Raw genomic sequence first — 24,860 nt, forward strand, 5'->3', positions numbered from 1 at the left:
GGTCTCAAAAACAAAGTTGTTCGATTCAACCCACATTATACTTTATATTTCATTTTATTGTCAGCCAGCCTCAATGCAAGGCCATTTTCAACTGGATTAAAAAATATATTTACTATCAATCATTTACTCTAGGGTTCTATGTATAAGCAATATACCCATTGTCTTGGGGCTGTACGTTCAATATTTAATAAGGGACACAGCTTGGTGTGAGGGTGGTGAGATAAGGTGTTCTTGTCCAGGTATCGTCAAAAATAATCTTATCCTCCTCCAGCACAAAGCTTCTAGTTTGTCACACAGTATTTCCAGAAGCATGCTATGCAGGGAAGAAAGAGACATATATGAAGACAAATGTCAAGATTCTGTGCATCAGTTCTGCTTTCCTGAGTACTAACATATCCTGTATGTATCCTGCAACGCTATAGTTACTCAATCTCATCTTCGACTGAACAATCCTTAGGTAAACATCCTTACCAAACACTTTATTCCATTGTAAATATGCCAGCATAGATATGATCTTTTATTCTGTTTTTGATGTGACAGTGTTTTCAATTGTCCTCAGCAAACACCTGTTCTTACTGTGTACACAAGGAACATAAAGGAAGGTCAGTCCACATAACGTTCTTCTTACTCACCTCTCTTGTTGGTTTTCGGCAAATTCTGCTCAGACCGAAGGAAGCCCTGAGAGCGAAGCTTGTCGGCTGCAGCGAGCTTCAAAACCACCGCCTTCAGATCATCAACCTAAAAAAACACAGACAGAATATATTTTATGACACATGGAGCCATTTAGAACCAAATAGAACAGAACAGAATATAATGGCTTTTCCTAGAGGGTTCTTCTCTATCACACATTCAATAAAAATGCCTAACACTCTTACCATGTTGACAAATGTATCCTGCTGCACAGAATCTTTAGCTCCTGAAGAAGAATTGAGAAAATAAACCCAAGTGAATATAGACCTAATTACATTACATGGGTGACTAGCTGTTTAGAATAAAACCAATTGTCCTTTTGATTAACATATGGCAAAGAGTTATGGGATATCAGAACATTCACGTCCTCGTATCTTGATTCTAGGTTTCGTCTCTCCTCACCTGCTTTATTCCATGTGTCCCTGGCGCCATTGCGCTGCATCAGGAGAGGGTAGAGATTCATCACCTCTCTCTGGTCAGTCAGCTCAGAGTTCTCTCCATCCTCCACCTCCGCCACCAACTTCTGGATCAGCTCTGCTCAGACAAAACAGCTCTCAATTATCAAACAGTATTATCACCGTCATCAATGCTGAGACCCACACCATTGCTGAAAGTTCCAGTGAACCCAATTATGTCACCCTACTTGGTGTAAAAAATCCAGACTCAAACCCTGAACTTAACTGTCGAAATAGCTATTGCCTTCAATGTCCCGTGTAGCTCGGTTGGTAGAGCATGGCACTTGCAACGCCAGGGTTGTGGGTTCGATTCCCACGGGGGACCAGTATGAAAATGTATGCACTCATTAACTGTAAGTCGCTCTGGATAAGAGCGTCTGCTAAATGACTAAAATGTAAATGTTCTCAGAGGAAAATCTATCCCCTTTGCCATCTACGGTAGACCTACATGGTTATTGAAAATTCTCTGTCAACAGACAGATAATTTCAGAGTTCAATATTGCCCTCACAAAATGATGCATAGAGATCTAAGAATGAATACCAGAAACCTAAACACTATCAATTCCACCAAGAAAAGATGAGACCTTATATGTCTCATAAGAAAGGTTCAGCAAGACATGCCCTAAAATAGAACATTATAGACATAGACTATTCAGAAATGATCAGATCAAGGGAAATCAAAGACAACACAGATTCTCTTGCATACCTTCTTGAGGTTCCAAGCTTGTGTCTGGATACAGTGGTAGAGCATGCGTCCGTCTGGCAGAGCAAATAACAGCTAAAATGTAGAACAGTGCTAAGGGCAGCATGATGACAATAGCTTAGGTGGCTCTGGACTACACTATCTTACCCTGACTGGGAACTTCACTTTTATATCTTCCTCGACCATCCATCATGACGGGATCGATACATTATCATGTCACCCAGTCTCAGTCTTAATGGTTTTGATGTGATGGCCGAATCGTCATAGACACAATTCAGGGGATTCTGTCAATGCAACTAAGGCCTATCTCTGCTTGTTCAGAGGGCCCTAACAAATGTTTACTCTCCAATAGCAATCAGAGGCCAGTCAGCATCCTCAGATTCTTTATGTCTGACTGACACCATTTTCTTGTTCTAATGGGTTGTTCATCCTATCACAGACAACATGATTCACTGTTCTAATCACAGACCCTTCTACGCACAGACTCTCTGTTTCTTTTTTTTTGTCTTCCCCTTGTAGTCATACACTCTTAGAAAAAAGGGTACGGTTAGGGTACAGTATTGTTCCCCGGGGTACAAATAGATCAAAATACACCATGTACATTCAGAGATACACATATAATCTTGTACTGTTTGGTACATTTTAGAGTAGGCCTACATGTGCGGATAATCTAGTATAATGGTAAATTTCTGTACAATCATAACACACTCTCAAAAAACCACGCCAATCATTATCATATTTCCCAGCATGCTCTATTGCAGGTTGATTTTTAGAATGTTGTGTTTTTGCATGCACATTGATTGATTGATCTTATGTACACAAAATTAACTAATCCAATATGTAAGCAGTTGTTCCTGTTTAAATGGTTTAGGTAGTCTCATTTATGAATGTTCCCTACCTTGGCAGTCATTCTAAATGCAGGTTGTGGGTGATTAAAAGTTCACATTTTTGGATATCCTAACTCTGGGTGTATTCCAATAGGAATTACATATCACTTTGCAAGCCAGCATAATGGGACTTGTCTGATATGGCCTGCAAACCAGGAGTTTCAGACCACTGTGTTGGGGTAAAACAAGGCTGTCAAAGTATGGCGTTATGATATACACTGAGTATACCAAACATTAGGAACAACTTCCTAATATTGAGTTGCCCTCAGAACAGCCTCAATTCATCGGGGCATGGACTCTACAAGGTGTCGAAAGCATTCCACAGGGCCCATATTGACTCCAATGCTTCCCACAGTTGTGTAAAGTTGGCTGGATGTCCTTTGGGTGGTGGACCATTCTTTATACACACGAGAAACTGTTGAGCGTGAAAAATTCAGCAGCGTTGCAGTTCTTGACGCACCTGGCACCTACTACCATACCCCGTTCTCATCCACTTCATCTACACTGATTGAAGTGGATTTAACAAGTGACATCAATAAGGGATCATAGCTTTCACCTGGTCAGTCTATGTCATGGAAAGAGCATGTGTTCTTAATCTTTTGTATACTCAGTGAATGTAATATATTGTCATAAAGATTTACCTAGGCACTCCCTTGGTGAAGGCTACAGCACTGAAAGCCATTGAATGCAACAATCATGTCTCTGTTACTAGCAAACACAGTCATGGGTGTAGCTGGTAACTCTAAATTTCACTTGAAAGGCCCCCTGGGATATATGCAAATAAGGCTTTGTAAACATTTTTAGAGGTACATTTTTGCCACTTAAAATAAACAAATGGCTTTGTCACTCTGGTGGTACCCTAAAAAGGCAAATTATACATTTTCTAAAGGTGCACTTTTGTACCTGTGGACTATATGTAAGAAAGGTAGCCTACTATCTCATCCTCTAAGGTACACTATTTGCTCTTCAAGGGTATAATTATGTACCTATAATAATAATAATAATAATAATAATATGCCATTTAGCAGACGCTTTTATCCAAAGCGACTTACAGTCATGCGTGCATACATTTTTTTTGTGTATGGGTGGTCCCGGGGATCGAACCCACTACCTTGGCGTTACAAGCGCCGTGCTCTACCAGCTGAGCTACAGAGGACCACCTATAACTAAAGGTACGATGGACGTACCATACAGGGTACCACTACAGTGACAAACGTTTGTATCCCTTTAAGTACAATTCTAAACCAAGAATACAACATTTTGTGTTTAGAGACCATCATTAGGCAAGCTTCAGGGAAATCACTCACTGGGTAGTCTTCAGCCATTTCTCGTTGTCCAAAAATGAAGCAGCACCCAACTATTGGCAAAGACAATTTTGTGCCCTGCTTTTCTAAAGTCAGTTTATATGGGAAGTCTTTTGAATGTTATACATAAAAAATGAAATATTATTGTAAATGCAAAACCATCCTATCATTCACATTTCACACATAACCTTGATCATATATAGCCTCAGTGATTCTTAAAAAAATATCATAGAAAAGTTCAAAAGGGCACAAAGAATGACGTAGTGTGTGGTGTGTCAATGCTCTGGGTTTGAGGTATCTTTGTCAAAATGAAAGGTTTTTAATCAACAGGAAATAGGAGTATGATCAAAAGGCCCAGACTGTTGTAAGTGATTGATACGGTTGTCATATGGTTGTCTACAGGTTTCAGAAATTGCTGTTGAAAACAATCTGGTGTTTTGATCTTACCTCTATACATCATCTCCTCTGCTCATTCTTAGGTGAAAAATAGTGATGAAAACAAGCAGGACTAGACTTCCAACATAGAGTATTGTATTACTCCATTTCTAAATTTAAAAAACAATTATGATGTGTCAAAATCTCATTTCAACGTTAGGCTATACAAAATAAAATATGATATGATGAGTTATGGTGATGACATCCATTTCAAAGTTTGTACCATGGCATTGTATTTCTCTGGTTCGCGTCAAAATAAGTGGAATTTAATATAGTCAACACATAGTTTAAAGCGGTAATCAGCAGTTGAAACAATAACTAAGCGTTCACCCTGCCCCCGTTTCGGTAAAAAGCTGAGGGATGGGGCTGGAGAAAGGCAACCACTCTCAAATTCATAGACAGAGCAATTGGATGCAAGGACTGACCATCCATTATATCTAAATGATAGTTTTAACCATCTTTTGAGGCTATATAGTGTTTTTTTACATTTACTTTGATACAAACATTGGAGTAAATCAAGCTTATATTTTAGGTTCTGGTGGGGTACAGCTGAACAAAGCTCATGAGGCAATTATAAGTTATATTCTTAAAGAATCAATGGGTACATATCATTAATTTATAAGTCCACCCCGCGGCAGATATGAGCTATCAAGAGGATTCCAAGAGCAGGATGAATTGAATTCTCGGAGTGAGGATGACGGTTTCTGGAGTGGAGGACTAAATCAAATAAAATGCAGTTTTATTGGTCACATGCGCCGAATACAACAGGTGTAGACTTGACAGTGAAATGCTTACTTACGAGCCCATTCTCAACAGTGCAGAGTATTTGCTAAATAAAAAAGGAAATAGTAAGACAATAAACACAATAAAAACAATAACGAGGCTATATACAAGGAGTTTCAGTACCGAGTCAATGTGCAGGGGTACGAGGTAGTTTATGTAATTTAGGTAATACAGTATGTACATCAGTGGAGGCTCCTCAGAGGAGGAATGGGAGGACCATCCTCCTCAGTGAATTTCATAAAAATTTAAATTGTAAAACATTTAAAAAGTTATCCTTTTTAGATAAAACTATACTAAATATAATCACATATCACCAAATAACTGATTAAAACACACTATTTTGCAAAGAAAGTCTACAGTAGCCTCAACAGACTCTGTAGGGTAGCACCATGGTGTAGCCGGAGGACAGCTAGCTTCCATCCTCCTCTGGGTATGTAAAAAAAAATCGCCCTCCTTCATCTTAAACAGCACTGACCGCCACTGATGTACATGTGGGTAGGGGTAAAAGTGACTAGGCAATCAGGATATATAATAAACAGAGTAGCACCAGCATATGTCTGGCAGACATATCAGTATGGATGACGGATCACCACCTCAAGCTGAACCTCGGCAAGACGGAGCTGCTCTTCCTCCCGGGGAAGGACTGCCCGTTCCATGATCTCGCCATCACGGTTGACAATTCCGTTGTGTCCTCCTCCCAGAGTGTGAAGAGCCTTGGCGTGACCCTGGACAACACCCTGTCGTTCTCCGCTAACGTCAAGGCGGTGATCCGATCCTGTAGGTTCATGCTCTACAACATTCGGAGAGTACGACCCTGCCTTACACTGGAAGCGGCACAGGTCCTAATCCAGGCACTTCTCCCGTCTGGATTACTGCAACTCGCTGTTGGCTGGGCTCCCTGCCTGTGCCATTAAACCCCTACAACTCATCCAGAATGCCGCAGCCCTTCTGGTGTTCAACCTTCCCAAGTTCTCTCACGTCACCCCGCTCCTCCGCACACTCCACTGGCTTCCAGTTGAAGCTCGCATCTGCTACAAGACCATGGTGCTTGCCTACGGAGCTGTGAGGGGAACGGTACCTCCGTACCTTCAGGCTCTGATCAGTCCCTACACCCAAACGAGGGCACTGCGTTCATCCACCTCTGGCCTGCTGGCTCCCCTACCTCTGCGGAAGCATAGTTCCCGCTCAGCCCAGTCAAAACTGTTCGCTGCTCTGGCACCCCAATGGTGGAACAAGCTCCCTCACGACGCCAGGACAGCGGAGTCACTCACCACCTTCCGGAGACATTTGAAACCCCACCTCTTTAAGGAATACCTGGGATAGGATAAAGTAATCCTTCTACCCCCCCCCCCCCCCCCCTTTACTCCAACCCACCCCCCTCCCCCCCCCAAAAAAAAAAAAAAAAAAAACATTGTAAAGTGGTTATCCCACTGGCTATAAGGTGAATGCACCTATTTGTAAGTCGCTCTGGATAATCGCGTCTGCTAAATGACGTAAATGTAAATATGTGAAGTGTGAAAGTGTTTCTACTGTACTGTATGTGTGAGTGTGTGGGTTTTGTGTGTGTGAGCGTATGTAGTGTGTGCGTGTGTGTGTGTGTGTGTGTGTGTGTGTGTGTGTGTGTGTGTGTGTGTGTGTGTGTGTGTGTGTGTGTGTGTGTGTGTTGGAGTGAGTGTCAGTGTAGTATGTGTGTGTGTGTGCATAGAGTCTAGTGAGTGTGCATAGAGTCAGTGCAAAACAATTAAGATACATAAATAAATATTAGAGGGGATCCGTGTAAATTGTCTGGGTAACCATTTTATTAACTGTTCAGCAATCTATGACTTCGGGGTAGAAGCTGTTCAGGTGCCTTTTGGTCACATACATGGCGCTCTGGTACTGCTTGCCGTGCGGTAGCAGAGAGAACAGTCTATGACTTGGGTGGCTGGAGTCTGAAAATGTTTAGGGCCTTCCTCTGGTATAGAGGTCCTGGATGGCAGGGAGTTCGGCCCCAGTGATGTACTGGGCCGTACACACTACCCACGGTAGCACCTTGCGGTCGGATGCCGAGCAGTTGCCATAACAAGCGGTGATGCAGCCAGTCAAGATGGTGCAGCTCAATGGTGCAGCTGTATAACTTTTTGAGGATCTTTTCAGCCTCCTGAAAGACTATGGGAGGTGGATGGACGCAAGGATGATGGCGGAAGCGGATGGTGAACTTGAATCTGATGGCGGTGGAAACAAGGAGGAATGGACTATTGTCCAAAATAATGGGAAAATAATCTAAATTGGCTAGTCTTGATAATACCCCATTGTATCTGGTAGGAGTGAGGTTTATAGAAAATAGATATATGTCTGACTTGGTAAATCCGTTAGAAATGTCTAAAAATGTGGAGAAATCAGTGGAGATCACGAGAAGTGAGCATGTTTTGATTCCCTGTGTTTCTGCTGACCAGAAAAGAATGTGTTGGGTTTCAGTCATACGCGTCAAGGGAGTCTCGAAGGAGGAAATCGACGCCTTTGCAACCTGAATAGAGAAGGTGTTATGTATGAACCGGTCCATACGGTATACAAGTGTATACCCGGCTTCATACATTCCCTTTGGACAGTAAGTTGAAAGGACTCTATATCACTATCTGCCCAGGCTGGTCCCATAGACTAGACATAACATAGTAAACAAAAATCTGGAATACTCAAATTAGTATGATATGTTACGTTTGGTACGATTACATAAGACAGAAGGTTACTTAAGGCAGAAATGAAAGGAGTGTGCAAGGGTTGCGAGTTCGAATCTCATCACAGACAACTTTAGCATTTTAGCTAATTAGCAACTTTGCAACTACTTACTACTTTTTATATACTTTGCAACAATATAGAATGTTCGCTAACCTTTCCCCTTCCTCTGGGCTAAAACCGAATTATGACAAATGTACCATATTACGTATTGGATCGTTAAAAGACACTTCGAGTTTTTCCATTTAAATTATTATACAGAATTCTTGCCACAAACAGAATGCTATATATATGGGGCATACAACAATCTCAGCTCTGTAGATTTTGCTGCGAAGAGACAGAATCACTAGATCATTTATTCTGGTATTGCCCCTATGTAGCTTGTTTCTGGTCACAGTTTCAGGAATGGTTAAAAAATCACAACATTCACTTAAAATCAACCTTACAAAACCACCGTGTTGGGCGATTTGGAAAGCCATAGTCAGTCAATAAATAATATAAAAATACTTGTAGGAAAGGTTTTCATGATGAATCATACTATACTATACGATTAGAAAGGTTCAAAATGTATGTAAAACATCCCAGCACAATTGAAAAATATATGGCACATGGAAACCAAACGAGGGTGGTCTATGGTGATAGGTGGGATGGGCTGAGAGTGGCTGAGGGGTGGCATTAAAGAGTGCATTATTGTTATGTGATTGCTTTATATAAAAGTACCATGTATGTAAAATGTGTATGCAAAATGTTTATGTAAAATGTATATGTAAAATGTATATGTAAAATGTATGTATATGTAGCAGAAAAGCTGTAGAAAACAAACAAGATATGTGTCCTCCGAAGACAGTGGATGGGTTAATATTTTTTTTTTTTATAAACAAAATAACTTCCCCTAACCCTAACCTTAACCCTTTAACCTAATTCCTAACCCTAACCTTAACCCTAACCTTAACCCCTAACCCTAACCCCTAGCCTAGCTAACGTTAACCATCTAGCTAACCTAAAACGGTGCCTTCAGAAAGTATTCACACTCCTTTACTTTTTCCACATTTTGTTGTGTTACAGCCTGAATGTACTATTTATTAAATTGAGAGTTTGTGTCACTGATCTACACACAATACCCCATAACCCCTGTCAAAGTGTAATTTTGTTTGTATTTTAGACATGAATACAAAATTAAAAGCTGAAATGTCTTGAGTCAATAAGTATTCAACCCCTTTGCTATGGCAAACCTAAATAAGTTCTGTAAAAATGTGCTTATTAATCAATCGCATAATAAGTTGCATGGACACATTCATGTTCAATAGTAGTGGTTAACATTATTTTTTAATGACTACCCCATCTCTGTACCCACACATACAATTATCTGTAAGGTCCCTCAATCGAGCAGTGAATTTCAAGCACAGATTCAACCACAAAGACCAGGGAGGTTTTTCAATGCCTCGCAAAGAAGGGCATCGATTAGTAGATGTGTAAAAATAAAAAAAACAGACACTGAATATCCCTTTGACCATGGTGAAGTTATTAATTACACTTTGGATGGTGTATCAATACACACAGTCACTACAAAGATACAGGCGTCCTTCCTAACTCAGTTTCCGGAGAGGACGGAAACTGCCCAGGGATTTCACCATTAGGCCAATGGTGATTTTAAAACAGTTACAGAGTTATATGGTTGTGACATGAGAAAACTGAGGATGGATCAACAACATTGTCATTACTCCACAATACTAACCTAAATGACAGAGAGAAAAGAAGGAAGCCTGTACAGAATACAAATATTCCAAAACATGCATCCATGTTTGGAGAAAATCTAACACAACACATCACTGAGTACCACTCTTCATATTTTCAAGCATGCTGTTGGCTGCATCATGTTATGGGTATGCTTGTCATCGGCAAGGACTAGGGAGTTTCTTAGGATAAAAATAAACAAAATACAGCTGACGTGTATCCATTTGAGTCATCAGCGTACATAGACACACAGGTTTTATTCAAGGTCAGTGGAAGGTCATTCGTAAAAACAGAAAACAATAATGGCCCTAGCCGGCTGCCCTGCGGTACACCACACTCAACTGAATTTGCATAAGAGAGACTTCCATTAACTAAAAATGTTATGGGTATGCTTGTCATCGGCAAAAACTATGGAGTTTTTTAGGATACAAATAAACAGTATACAGGTATAAGCACAGGCAAAATCCTAGAGGAAAACCTGGTTCAGTCTGCTTTCCAACAGACACAGGGAGACAAGTTCACCTTTCAGCAGGACAATAACCTAAAACACAAGGCCAAATATACACTGGCATTGCTTACCAACATTGAATGTCCCTGAGTGGCCTAGTTACAGTTTTGACTTAAATCAGCTTGAAAATCTATGGCAAGACTTGAAAATGGCTGTCTAGCAATGATCAACAATCAACTTGACAGAGCTTGAATAATTTGTGCAAAGCTCTTAGAGACTTACCCAAAAAGACTCACAGCTGTAATCGCCGCCAATGGTGCTTCTATAATGTATTGACTCTGGGGTGTGAATACTTATGTAAATTAGATATTTCTGTATTTCATTTTCAACACATTTGCATATTTCTAAAAACATGTTTTCACTTTGTCATTATGGGTATGGTGTGTAGATGGGTGAGATAGTTTTTTTTAATTCAGGCTGTAACACAACAAAATGTGGAATAAGTCAAGGGGTATGAATACTTCTTTAAGACACTGTACGCACATATCATTTTCCTGGATTTTCGTTTACTATGTTACGTCTACCCCCTTTAGGCTATCCCTGAGCCTGAGTAGGAAGCTTTTAAGTTATAGAATGACTGAAGGAGTGGGAAGATTTTTGTTGATAATATTGTTTTTGTAGTTTTTGTGGATTAATGTTCTTTTTTCCCTTCCTGTAATATGTAGAACGTTCTTTTCTTGTGTGAGTTCATTCACCCCCGTCCAGTTGGTGGCGGCATGCACCTCAAACATTTGTTTGCGGACCGACATAATAGCACAGAAGAAGAAGAAGAAGAAGAAGAAGAAGAAGAAGAAGAAGAAGAAGAAGAAGAAGAAGAAGAAGAAGAAGAAGAAGAAGAAGAAGAATGCGACGGCGCACAATTGGCCCAGCGTCGTCCAGGGTAGGGGAGGGAATGGCCGGCAGGGATGTAGCTCAGTTGGTAGAGCATGGCGTTTGCAACGCCAGGGTTGTGGGTTCGATTCCCACGGGGGGCCAGTATGAAAAAAATATATAAAAATAATAATAATGAATGCACTCACTAACTGTAAGTCGCTCTGGATAAGAGCGTCTGCTAAAATGTAAATGTAAGAAGAAGAGCTGTACCATTAAGGGCTTCCACCATTTTAATGTAGTCAACTGGGTGGGACTTCCAACTTCATTGGCTGATCCCTCCTGGTGACCTTGTTGGAGTCATGTCCAACCTGGCATCAGGAGGGATCATCCGATCGTGATGAAGAAAATGGACTACTTCCAAATGGAGATAGCCTCAACGGCACTGCCCATGCTGTCAGATACGCTGTAACGGCACAGATACAAAAGATGAGTCCTCTATCTATCTCTATGGCTGCTATGATCAATGACTTCAAAACCCGGAAGTTCCTGGTGTTTGCAAATCCACCATCTATTTGGCCAATTCATGTTTAATAAGAACTGGAGACTGCGTCCGAGATGTCCAACCGTTGTTTTCAAGGTAATCTACTCACATTCGCATATGCCATTTCATGGGACCGCCTATATCCGGGTTGCATCCGGTTTCTAAGAACCAACATCATCTGCACACGAGCACTCAGTGTCCACAGGGAGCAGCATAACTTCATCCAAAAATAGACATTTGATGAATATAAAATGTTAATATCTTCGGCTGTGAGCAACAATTATTGAATAATTCAATGAATGTTTTGTGCACAAAGGTGATGACTAAAGTGTCATATTAGGAATTTTCAAATCTGACTTCTCTATGTAGCCATGTATGGAAATTGTCTTTCTGGGCCGGGCGTCAGTTAAACTGCAGTACGGAAGCAAAACTGTAGGCGCAGTCGAAACCGTACTTCTAGACCGGAACCCTGGCCCCTTGATCTGACACCTCCCTCGACAGGAGCGGAATCTATAAAGAAGGGGGGGGGAAATTATCTGTCAGCGGCAGTTATTTGTAGGTAAGTGTTTTCTTGATGTTTTGGTTGAAACGTTTGTCTTAATGAGATATTTGCCGTTTTGTGATTATAGCTAAGGTAGCTAGCCACTAGCTAACAAGATTATACTAACCGTAGGGCGACTGCTATTGGTCTTGCTTCATTAAGCGTAAATCGTAGTCCGGCGTCCCATTGTAACATTAGTACGCGGCTCACAGACCAACACCATTCCCCGGGGATGCACAGCCCGAACGCGCACCCCCCCACAATTCCCAACCAAAGCGTCTCCACGGTACGCGTCCTCTATTCATTTGAATGTGTTGACAGTTGGATAAATTGCTTGAGCTGCGCTGAGAAACGGTCCAATATTTTAGAACACTGCAGTGTTTACGCGTGCGTACACGTTTGGTACTCTGATAGACCCTTTACTTGTAACCTGTTGGTCAAGTTTCATAGTCAGTTAGCCATGAAATAGTTTGATAATTTTGCACTGACAGTTGTCATGTCCTTTGCTAACTTGATGCTAATAGTAAAAAGTTAACTATACTGAACAAAAACGCAACATGATTTCATGAGCTGAAATAAAAGATCCCAGAAATGTTCCATATGCACAAAAAGCTTATTTCTCTCAAATGTTGTGCACAAATTTGTTTACATTTCTCCATTGCCAAGATAATCCATCCACCCGACAGGTGTGGCATATCAGGAATCTGATTAAACAGCATGATCATAACACAGGTGCACCTTGTGCTGGGGACAATAAAAGGCCACCCTAAAATGTGCAGTTTTGTCACACAACACAATGCCACAGATGTCTCAAGTTTTGAGGGAGTGTGCAATTGGCATGCTGACTGCAGGAATGTCCACCAGAGCTGTTGCCAGAGAATTCAATGTTCATTTCTCTACCATATGCCGCCTCCAATGTAGCTTTAGAGAATTTGGCAGTACGTCCAACTGGCCTCACAACCGCAGACCACATGTAACCACACCAGCCCAGGACCTCCACATCTGGCTTCTTCAACTGCTGATGAAACTGAGGAGTATTTCTGTCTAATAAAGCCCTTTTGTGGGGCAAAAACTCATTCTGATTGGCTGGGCCTTGCTCCCCAGTGGGTGGGCCAGTCTCACAAGTGGGTAGGCCTATGCCCTCCCAGGCCCACCCATGACTGCGTGTCCCTGCCAGTCATGTGAAATCCTAATTTATTTATTTCAATTGACAGATTTCCTTATATGAACTGTAACTCTGTAAAATCGTAGAAATTGTTGCATGTTGCGTTTATATTTTTGTTCAGTATAGTTTCTAACACTCGACTAACATGAAATGACAGTCACTTGTTATGTAGCTAGATAGCTAGCTTGTTATAGCTTGAGTATCCATTTGATTAGTAATATAGCAAATTAATGTTTGTTTTCTACTTTCACAGTGTGTGCTGCTGACAAACTAACATGTTGTCGGAAGGCAGCTCCTTCATGAAGGGGATGGCCCTGGGAGGCATATTCTGCCTGTTGTTGTCCCTGTTAGGGAGCTTCACACCAGGCATGCAGTCTAGCCCAGAGGACCAGCACCACCACCACCACATCAAGGCTCCCACCAACGACGAGCTACAGAGCCTGTCTGAGCCCCAAATGGTGGAGCTGAGCCAGAAGGTGCGAGTCTATTGTGTCATCATGGTTCAGCCTAAGGTCCTAGTGTATTGGGCCACAGCCAAGGACACCTGGAGTAAACACTGTGACCAGGCCGTATTCTACAGCTCTGAGTCAGCCAAGGCCCTGGAAGCAGTGGACCTTAACGAACAGGACGAGTGGACCAAGCTGCGCAAGGCCCTGAAGCACGCGTACGACAATTCCGGCGACCTGCGCTGGTTCTTCGTGGCACGGCCTACCACCTTCGCCATCATCGAGAACCTCAAGTACCTCATTCTGGCCAAGGACCCCAACGAGCCCTTCTACATCGGCCACGCCATGAAATCGGGCGAGCTGGAGTACGTGGAGTACGAGAGCGGCATCGTGCTGAGCTACGAGGCCCTCAGGAGGCTGGTGAACGTGTTCAAAGACGAGGAGAAGTGTCCAGAGCGAGGCAGAGCCCTGTGGAAGCTGAGCGAGGAGAAGCAGCTGGCTATATGTCTGAAGTACACCGGGGTCTTTGCAGAGAATGGCGAGGACACACAGGGCAAGGGGCTGTTCAACAGTAAGAGTGTGAGTTCACTCATCGAAGACGGCATGTCCAAAAACCCCTTGGACGTGGTGGAGGGCTGCTGCTCTGACCTAGCCATCACCTTTAGCGGAATGTCACCAAACCAGATGCAGGTCATGATGTTTGGGGTTTACAGACTACGCCCGTATGGGCACAACTTCCATGATTCCTTGATATTTTTCCCCCCTGAGGGCTCTGACAATGACTAAAGTGCAAGGCTTCCCCCTTTGGGCTAGACATGGCATTAAAAAGACTGCTGCTGTGTGATGTCAAGTCAGACTGTTGAATAAAGACAGTTTTCTTATTCAGTTTGTATACATGAAGGAGGGTGGCAAATCATTAGTCTTAGTCTTTTATACCTTTCGAATTTGCACTCTGCACAATATGATTGTGGTTGTGAAAAATAAACAGATGTAGGCTAATGCAGTGCTATGAAGAAATATCTAATTATTTCACACAATTTGTTTTCTTTCATTGGTGTTTGTGGGTAATTTTATTTAATTAGGCTAATACAAGGCCACATGGAGTGAACATTTGGTGAAATTAATCTTCAAGTATTGGGATGACTGTAAAAGTCTGTAAACCAAATAGTTTGCTACACATGATTGTTGTCATTGTAATGAAATTAATGTTGGTGGATTTGTTTTAGTTTTTTCTTGTTTATTTTGTGGTAACTATTTTACCCACTTGGAAAACCAGGTGAATTAAAAATTGACTGAAATTGACAGCCATGTTTATCCTCCTAATAACAACAACTAAATGAAATTGTGTCCTGAGACTGTTCTGTTGCTGCATTCAGTCATTGTGGGAAATCATAGTTCTTAATTACACAAGTGCTAAACCAAATATAGAGCACTGTCAATCAAAATAGGCCTAGCTCATAGTGAAGCATTTTCATCTTACCCCTTGTTATTGATAAGCTAAAAAAAGTAATATATATATACTTACTTTTTGGGACTAAAGAAATATGGCTAAAATAGACAAGTTTCCCACTAGTAATTACCAGTTGGAGCGCTGTTCAGATAGATTTTTCCCAGTCATGTGGTAACCATAGAGAATGATAGAGATATCATCTTTATACACAGTGTACAAAGCATTAGGAACACCTTCTCTTTCCATGACATAGACTGACCAGGTGAATCCAGGTGATCCCTTATTGATGTCGCTTGTTAAATCCACTTCAATCAGAGTAGATGAAGGGGAGGAGACCGGTTAAATAATGATTTTTAAGCCTTGAGACAATTGAGACATGGATTGTGTATGTGTGCCATTCAGAGGGCGGATGGGCAAGACAAAAGATTTAGCTGCCTTTGAACGGGGTATGGTAGTAGGTGTCAGGTGCACCGGTTTGTGTCAAGAACTGCAAAGTTTCTGGGTTTTTCACACTTAACCATTTCCCGCGTGTATCAAGACTGGTCCACCACCCAAAGGACATCCAGACAACTTGAAACTGTGGGAAGCATTGGAGTCAACATGGGCCAGCATCCCTGTGGAACGCTTTCAACACCTTGTAGAGTCCATGCCCCGATGAATTTAGGCTGTTCTGAGGGCAAAGTGGGGTACAACTCAATATTAGGAAGCTGTTCCTAATGTTTGTCCACTCAGTGTATATGTTCCATTATGGCATCTGTGAGCATGTGGTCAGTGGCATTGAGGCCATCTCCATTTTGAAGTAGTCCATTTTATTTTTCTACTACTTCTATTAGTTGGAAAACAAACTAAAAGGGTGCCTACTTCCAGCTAGTGTGTTTGAAAGGGTATAAAGCAAAGGTTGGCGATTTACTGCAACCTACATTTATGGAATGTTTGCTCACAAGTATAATTCATTGGCTGATCCCTCCTGATGACCCGGATGGAATCATGTGATCCTTCCTTCATTCATAGCAAGGCCCACCCAGTTGACTACTTTAAAATGGTGGAAGCTCTCTATGATCACGTTTACATGCACACCAATATCCCGTTATTATTCGGGATAATGAAGTATTCCGTTTTTTGAGTTGGCTCATATAAGCTTACATGATGTCCCGTTTACAATAACCCCAAAAAACGTGTATCCCGGTTATGAGAAACCTGGGATATTATGATCTTAGACGGGATAGGTGGTCCTCTAGCTCAATTGGTAGAGCATGGCGCTTGTAACGCCAGGGTAGTGGGTTCGATCCCCGGGACCACCCATACGTAAAAATGTATGCACACATGACTGTAAGTCGCTTTGGATAAAAGCGTCTGCTAAATGGCATATTATTATTTTTATTATTACGTAAACATCTTATCCCATTTACTGTTGTTTTTCGCTGTCTGTGCAGGCTCCGTTTCGCATATCATGGGTGTTGTGTGATGATGTTATCTGATTGTCAAACAAATCACTTCAAAAAGTAGGCTACCTGCGCAGTTTGATCCACCATAATTCCATAATCATTTATTTGCTGATACTCTATACTGGACCATATAGCCTACTTTAAGTTTAATTTAAGTTTCTGCTTATAATTTCTGACATTTGGTAGGCCATATTATAATTTCTGACATTTGGTAGGCCATATTATAATTTCTGACATTTGGTAGGCCATATTATAATTTCTGACATTTGGTAGGCCATATTATAATTTCTGACATTTGGTAGGCCATATTATAATTTCTGACATTTGGTAGGCCATATTATAATTTCTGACATTTGGTAGGCCATTTGTTTGCCACCTATAGTTAGATACATGCAGCTTCTCTTCTGTCATTACTGTCTTCTGTGGCAACAAGTTAAGTGGTGCTCACCAGAATAATGTCTTACATTGATAGAATGAATGCATTAGTAATCTAGTTAACACGGTAAAATACTGTCTGCCTGCATAAGTGTCAAAGATAACACATTACACGTTCATTCACATTTTTTGTTTAACCTTTATTTAACTAGGCAAGTCAGTTAAGAACAAATTCTTATTTATAATGAAGGCCTGGCAAAAGGCCTCCTGCGGGGATGGGAGCTGAGATTAAAAATATAGGACAAAACACACATTACGACAAGAGAGACACCACAACACTACATAAAGAGAGACCTAAGACAACAACACAGCATGGTAGCAACACCACATGACAACTTCACGGTAGCAACACAACATGGTAATAGCACAAAACATGGTACATATATTATTGGGCACAAACAGCACAAAGGCAAGAAGGTAGAGACGACAATACATCATGCGAAGCAGCCACAACTGGCAGTAAGAGTGTCCATGATTGAGTCTGAATGAAGATATGGAGATAACTGTCCAGTTTCTCAAGAGATGCTGAAATAAATAAATCATATTTTTCCACTCCTGTTCCCGAGACAAAGTTAACATTTGTTGTATCGTTCTACTGCAAGAAATGCATAATTCTGCAGAAGTTAATGATAGTATGCGACATGTGAGAGGTTACAGGCCTACAGTGAGTGTCCATATTTCAGTTACTATTCCATTTAACCCATATTAACTTAAATTAGGGATATTCTGTTTATTCAAGGATACAGGGATACTCCTGAGTTGGATATCAAAGGTGCATGTAAACAGCTATAAGAACTTAAGCGGGATATGAGCTACTATCCGGAATACTGTGAAAATGTAAATGAGGTCAATGACAATGTCCATGCCAAAACGGGGTTTATTGATCTAGAGTCCTTTAACTCAATGGTGGTAAATTCCCACTTCCCACTTGTTTTTATTTATTTAACCTTTATTTAACCAGGTAAACCATTTGAGAACAAGTTCTCATTTACAACTGCGACCTGGCCAAGATAAAGCAAAGCAGTGCGATAAAAAAAACACACAGTTAATATGGGGTAAACAAAACATAAAGTCAAAAATACAACAGAAAATATATATACAGTGTGTGCAAATGTAGCAAGTTATGGAGGTAAGGCAATAAATAGGCCATAGTGCAAAATAATTACAATTTAGTATTAACACTGGAATGATAGATGTGCAAGAGATGATGTGCAAATAGAGATACTGGGGTGCAAATGAGCAAAATAAATAACAATATGGGGATGAGGTAGTTGGGTGGGCTAATTTCAGATGGGCTGTGTACAGGTGCAATGATCGGTAAGGTGCTCTGACAACTGATGCTTAAAGTTAGTTTCTTCAACTTCTGGACATCACATCTGGAACAACTGTCCAAGTTTAAGAATGCAGCATGTATCCTCAATTCTGACTAGAGGGAGTACAGCTACGACCGGAAGTGACTTTTTCATAGCAGGTTAGGAGAATTTACGCAGCAGGTTAGGATAATTAACGTGGTAGGTTAGGAGACTTAGGTTAAGGTTAGGAAAAGGGTTAGGGTCAACTAAAATGCTCTCCTATACTGCTGGGTGATTCTGCAACTACTGGAACTTCTATGTCCTCGGGGTCAATATTTAGGATTTTATTTCAATTTTAGTTTTTTAGTCTTTATATGTTAAATTCACACTACAATCACCCCAGACTTTTTTTTAACACCACTCTATCAAGTATTTTAGCTACTTTACAGATGTGTTTTATACCTCAATTTCACTTTTTTGCCCTTGTCCCTGACCTAGACTTTTGAGCTTCTATGTTTTTCTATGAGAAAACATGAATAATTACACAATATATAATGTTTTATACTAGAGAAAGAGTCAGTTAAATAAAATCTATATATTATTTATTGTGAGTATGCCCTTTATATTGTTTTTTTTACACAAAATATACCTGTCCTTTGGTAGTGGTGTCATTTCCACCACTGAGGACAAATTCCTCATTAATAAAGTTTTCAAAATAATGTTGATTTAGTTACCATGGAAACATATTGTGACATTGAAGCACATGGCTGCAGTGGACAGTTGTTCCAGATGTGATGTCCAGAAGTTGAAGAAAAATCTAGGTAAATATTGCTTGTGTAGAGAATATTTTTATCGTCAGCCATTTCCAAACAGGCTATCATTTCTTTAATTTGTGGTAGAATTTTGAAAAAAAGTGTATATTTTATGTATTTAGTGTAAACTATATGCTAGCTGTAATCCTAGCCCAAGCATGCTAAGCAGCCTGTCATTTTTCTCCAGAAACTGTAGAAGCGTCATTTCCATCACAGTCATTTCCATCACAAAACTTAACTGTGGTGGAAATGACAGAACGTGGTGGAAATTACAAAAATCTATTATCTTATTCGATTGTAGTTTGTACTTTTTTAAAACTTTAGGCTCATTTAATTATGTTTTAAATAAATGTAATGTAGAAAATGCTCCAAGGTGTGCACAAGTTGAAAACGAAGTAGTATTTTTCTTTGTTTTTAGAAGATGCCACATAAAACAGCACAGAGGTCACAGACATATAGAAACAAAAACAAAAATTATCCTGTACGATACCAGGAACATCTTGCAAAAAGACAGGGCGAGATACTGGAAGAAAAAAGAGAAGGGAGATGTGAAATATATCTCTGAGCTTACAAAGCGAGAACAAAGAAACAAGAGAAGGCAATGGAAATGCAACCAACGGAATAGAAGACATTTAAAGAGTTGCAATGGAGACCTACCTATCAGACAACACACCACCTCAGTCACCAGATGACTTGCAGCCAGAATATGAGGCCAACATGCCTGCCCCTAACTTACCTGCCCCTGATGCCCGCCCTGATACCCCTTCCTCATCGTCTGCAACAGGAATGAGAAGTCAAACTTGCTGGAAGGAAAAAGGTAGAAGAGGTAGCTCAAAAACATACAGAGATCTTTGAATGACAAATGTCAAACATGATAATGCTTTATGGAAAGCTGAGAAATACAAAAAAAGGTATGATCGACTGATTAAGAAAAAGGAGAGACAAGATTCCCCAAAGACAAATACAAAACAGCCAATGAAGGGAACTACGAAGAACTTGAGAAGGATTTTATTGTTTAAAAATGCAAAAGTATCAAAAAATGCACAGTGCCAAGGATAAACAAGTGGCTTCAAAAATGCTGAGGCAACATCCTGAGAAAGTATGGCCTGGTCAAAGCTGCAAAAAAATATCATTTGGATTTTCAGCAAAAGCAATGAGGGCAAATGAAAACAGGACATCAAGTCTTCAATCAGTGTAACAGAATTAGCACAGCCACAGAAGAGAAAATCACTAGATTCTATGAACGTGATGACAACAGCAGAGCAACAACAGGGAAAAAGGACACACTAACGAGGAACAAGAAAAAACAGAAGTGCTTCTTGAATGGCACAATTCAGAACCTTTATCAGAAGTTTAAGAGGGAATATTCAGAGATTCAAATATCTACTATGAATTCTGCAAAATACGTCCTTTTTGGGTTGTCAAGCCAGCAGTCCAGCATAGGGACACATGCCTCTGCAAAACCCATGCCAACCTCCGGTTCATGGTGGACAAACTACAGTATCACAAAGTGATGAGCTGCAGCAACATTGAGCACCTTATTGAGTCTTTGTGCTGTGAGAACCTGAAGAAAGAGTGCACGTACAGAGAGTACTCCCTTTGCCAAGCAAAATAGCTTAAAACATCTGACTTTGATGCTGCTGAGCAGACATGGTGGTTTGAGTGGAAAAACAAAGCTGAAGAGAAAGAAGAAAAACAAAGAAGGAAACATGGAGAAGTTCACTGTACATTTGACAGTAAAAGAAAAGGTGTGTGGCACACTGCAGATTCTACTGGAGGACTTCTCCAAAGGATTGAAAGAGAAGTTGGGGAAACAAGTGTACAATATTCGACACCAATACTCCAAACTGAGAGAATTAAAAGAGAATCTGGGGAAAGAGGAGATCGTCGCACATATTGACTTTGCAGAGAACTACCTGTGTAAGTGCACCAGTGAAATCCAGGCAGTTCACTTTGGTGATTCTCACAAGCAGGTGATCCTCCACACCTGTGTTGGAGATACCACAAATGATAGTTTCACTTTGCTCACTGAGGTCTTCTATGCAGCATTTACATTTACGTCATTTAGCAGACGCTCTTATCCAGAGCGACTTACAAACAGCATGACCCCTCTGCTATCTGGGCCCATCTCTCAAAAACACTGTCTTCTTCCTTGAGCTCTGCCCATCGGCTACTGCTGTACACTTTATGAGTGATGGGCCTACAACCCAGTGTATTTCCCTTTGAAATGGGCTTCCAGAGAGTCACATGGAATTAACTAGAAGCCGGACATGGAAAGGCCCAGCTGATGGGGTAGGAGCAGATAGAATTGTGGCACAAGGCAAAGACCTCCCAAATGGAAGATCTGTATTTGAGGAACTGTCAAAAGATCAGTCAGCTATCAAGCTCTTATAGATCTCAGAGGAGGAGATAGAGAGCATGGAGGCCCTCCTACCGGATCACCTGGAGACAATCCGTGGGATAATGAAGAGACACCAAGTAATAGTTGTGGGTTATTTTATGTCAAATCTCACATTTGTTATACAAACATATTATCACTACACTATGTACCACTAGACTATGCTATCATTACATATTATCACTACACTATGTATTACTAGACTATGCTATCACTACACTATGTACCACTAGACTATGCTATCATTACATATTATCACTACACTATGTATTACTAGACTATGCTATCACTACACTATGTACCACTAGACTATGCTATCATTACATATTATCACTACACTATGTATTACTAGACTATGCTATCACTACACTATGTACCACTAGACTATGCTATCATTACATATTATCACTACACTATGTATTACTAGACTATGCTATTACTACACTATGTACCACTAGACTATGCTATCATTACATATTATCAATAGACTATGCTATCATTACATATTTCGAATGTGCATAACTTTTAGAATTTCCTGTGTTTCCAGATCGTCACCGACAGTCCAGGAGAGATAACTTGGAGGATCCTCAGTTGCTTCTGTTCCTTTCCACATCACTGCAGCTGTTTCAGCCCACAGACTGTGACTCTGGTTGAAAAAACAGAGGCAGACCCAGATGGAAAATCTAACACATCTCACAGTGCCGTCCAGCCCATTGAAGATCTAAGTGAAGCATTGTTCGGAAAGTGGTGTGTGGTGGAGTATGATTAGGACTTTTACCCTGGCATCGTGCAAGACGTTCACGTAGAGAGTGGTGCTCTTGTGAAAACATGAGTCGCGTTGGCACCAACCATTTTCTGGGGCCGTTGGCTAACGTTAGCTATTCTTTTTGCCTCAATTAAACTATACCTGAATCAAACGATGAAACCATCAGCCAAACTATTGATGATTGATTGATATTCGGACGTTTTTTCAGTGCAATGTGAATTTTATTAGTCTGTATGGCAATGTAACGTTATTGATCTGTCAGTTTCCCTAGATAATTCCCTACTTTTCACACTGACACAGTAATAAAACAACTCTAATGTTACAGGCTTCACTGTCATGGTGCACAGTAGAGGTCTGCCCGGGACAGATTTCTTCATCCCGCACCCACTGGCTTTCTGTCCGACTCCCACCCGCTACTGCAAGAACTGGTCCCAAACCCAACCGCAGTCCCGCAATGTTATTTTAGGCATATGTGACGCAGCTCACTTGCCACCCATGGTCCCAGCAATTTTGCGCCCTATAGGCAATATCAAATGCGCAAATTTAACTTAAGAAATAGGCTAAATTACCAGAGATTCTCACATGGTCCTAATATTGTACAATAAAAAAATTAAACATGTTTAGTCATTTAGCAGACACTCTTATCCAGAGCGACTTACAGTTAGTGAGTGCATACATTTTCATACTGGCCCCCCGTGGGAAATGAACCCACAACCCTGGCGTTGCAAGCGCCATGCTCTACCAACTGAGCTACAGGGGACTACTGGGCTATATCAGCCAATATGCGTCTTTGTGAGACGCGGTGTGGGCGAACGGATGATCTCTGCATGTGTAGTTCCCACTGTAAAGCATGGAGGAGGTGGTGTTATGGTGTGGGAGTGCTTTGCTGGTGACACTGTCTGTGATTTATTTAGAATTCAAAGCACACTTAACCAGCATGGCTACCACAGCATTCTGCAGCGATACGCCATCACATCTGGTTTGGGCTTAGTGGGACTATCATTTGTTTTTCAACACGACAATGACCCAACACACCTCCAGACGGTGTAAGAGCTATTTTACCATGAAAGAGAGTGATGGAATGCTGCATCAGATGACCTGGCCTCCACAGTCCCCCGACCTCAACCAAATTGAGATGGTTTGGGATGAGTCGGACCACAGAGTGAAGGAAAAGCAGCCAACAAGTGCTCAGCATATGTGGGAACTGCTTCAAGACTGTTGGAAAAGCATTCCAGGTGAAGCTGGTTGAGAGAATGCCAAGAGTGTGCAAAGCTGTCATCAAGGCAAAGGGTGACTATTTGAAGAATCTCAAATATAAAATATATTTTGATTTGTTTAATGCTTTTTTGGTTACTACATGATTCCAGGTGAAGCTGGTTGAGAGAATGCCAAGAGTGTGCAAAGCTGTCATCAAGGCAAAGGGTGGCTATTTGAAGAACCTCAAATATAAAATATATTTTGATTTGTTTAATGCTTTTTTTGGTTACTACATGATTCCATATGTGTTATTTCATAGTTTTGATGTCTTCACTATTATTCTACAATGTAGAAAATAGTATAATAATAATATGCCATTTAGCAGACGCTTTTATCCAAAGCGACTTACAGTCATGCGTGCATACATTTTTGTGTATGGGTGGTCCCGGGGATCGAACCCACTACCTTGGCGTTACAAGCGCCGTGCTCTACCAGCTGAGCTACAGAGGACCACTACAGAGGACCACTAGTACAAAATAAACTAATTGGAGTAAACTAGTGAACAACAACACTTAGGCCTCTACTTCCAGCTTATACATACTATATACATTTTATGGACAGTCTATTTTACAATAGTTCTATTTGGTTTGTTTTTACTCCTGTCCTTCCTCTACCCTCAACCTCTCCCATTTATTTCTGATGTCCATCCGGTTTGATTTCTATTTGCCATGTCTTTCAAACTGTGCTCTTTCACAAAAGTTCTTAACGTATATACGTTTTACAGACACAGTATGTTTTACATTAGTTATCTTGTTGTTATTAGTCACAACCTTCCGTTCCATTCAACCCCTCCCATCTATCTCTTAACACCATCCATATTGGTGTGCTGTTTCACAAAAGTTTCTACAGATTGTAAATTGGAAATAAACATTCTTGCTAAAAGTATTATATTATTGATCGATTGACTGACTTTTCAGATCACCCATTCAGACCATTTGCTATGAAACTCGAAATTGAGCTCAGGTGCATCCTGTTTCTATTGATCATCCTTGAGATGTTTCTACAAGTTGGAGTCCACCTGTGGTAAATTCAAGCATTTAAAGGTCCCCAAGAACACAGTGGCCTCCATCATGCTTAAACTGAAGAAGTTTGGAACCACCAAGACTCTTCCTAGAGGTGGCAATCTGGCCAAACTGAGCAATCGGGGGAGAAGGGTCTTGGTCAGGAAGGTGACCAAGAACCCGATGGTCACTCTGACAGAGCTCCAGAGTTCTTCTGTGGTGATGGGATAACCTTCCAGAAGGACAATTCTCTCTGCAGTGCTCCACCAATCAGGCCTTTATGGTAG

The 24,860-nt window shown here is 40.9% G+C and overlaps 2 protein-coding genes across 2 annotated transcripts; one reads left to right on the forward strand and one right to left on the reverse strand.

Moving 5' to 3' along the window:
• Nucleotides 1-281: 281 nt before the first annotated feature.
• On the reverse strand, nt 282-1,954 carry urp1 (urotensin-related peptide 1; the record flags this gene model as incomplete). The annotated part of the gene is made up of 5 exons (XM_084146486.1): nt 282-313; nt 633-738; nt 876-916; nt 1,093-1,224; nt 1,852-1,954. 5 exons carry the CDS (start codon nt 1,952-1,954, stop codon nt 282-284), a joined length of 414 nt encoding a protein of 137 aa, XP_084002612.1.
• Nucleotides 1,955-11,321: 9,367 nt separating this feature from the next.
• Nucleotides 11,322-15,053, forward strand: c1galt1c1 (C1GALT1-specific chaperone 1). The gene is made up of 3 exons (XM_084147485.1): nt 11,322-11,661; nt 11,935-12,124; nt 13,525-15,053. The coding sequence occupies exon 3, from the start codon at nt 13,547-13,549 to the stop codon at nt 14,501-14,503; it is 957 nt and encodes a 318-aa protein (XP_084003611.1). The 5' UTR covers nt 11,322-11,661; nt 11,935-12,124; nt 13,525-13,546; the 3' UTR covers nt 14,504-15,053.
• The last annotated feature ends 9,807 nt before the right edge of the window (nt 15,054-24,860 follow it).

This window comes from Coregonus lavaretus (assembly GCF_964263955.1).
Source record: "Coregonus lavaretus genome assembly, chromosome: 29".
Classification (NCBI taxonomy): Eukaryota; Metazoa; Chordata; class Actinopteri; order Salmoniformes; family Salmonidae; genus Coregonus; species Coregonus lavaretus.

What these genes read in the sequence shown, in the direction of transcription:
- c1galt1c1 (XM_084147485.1), top strand. Translation starts at nt 13,547, where the DNA reads ATGTTGTCGGAAGGCAGCTCCTTCATGAAGGGGATGGCCCTGGGAGGC.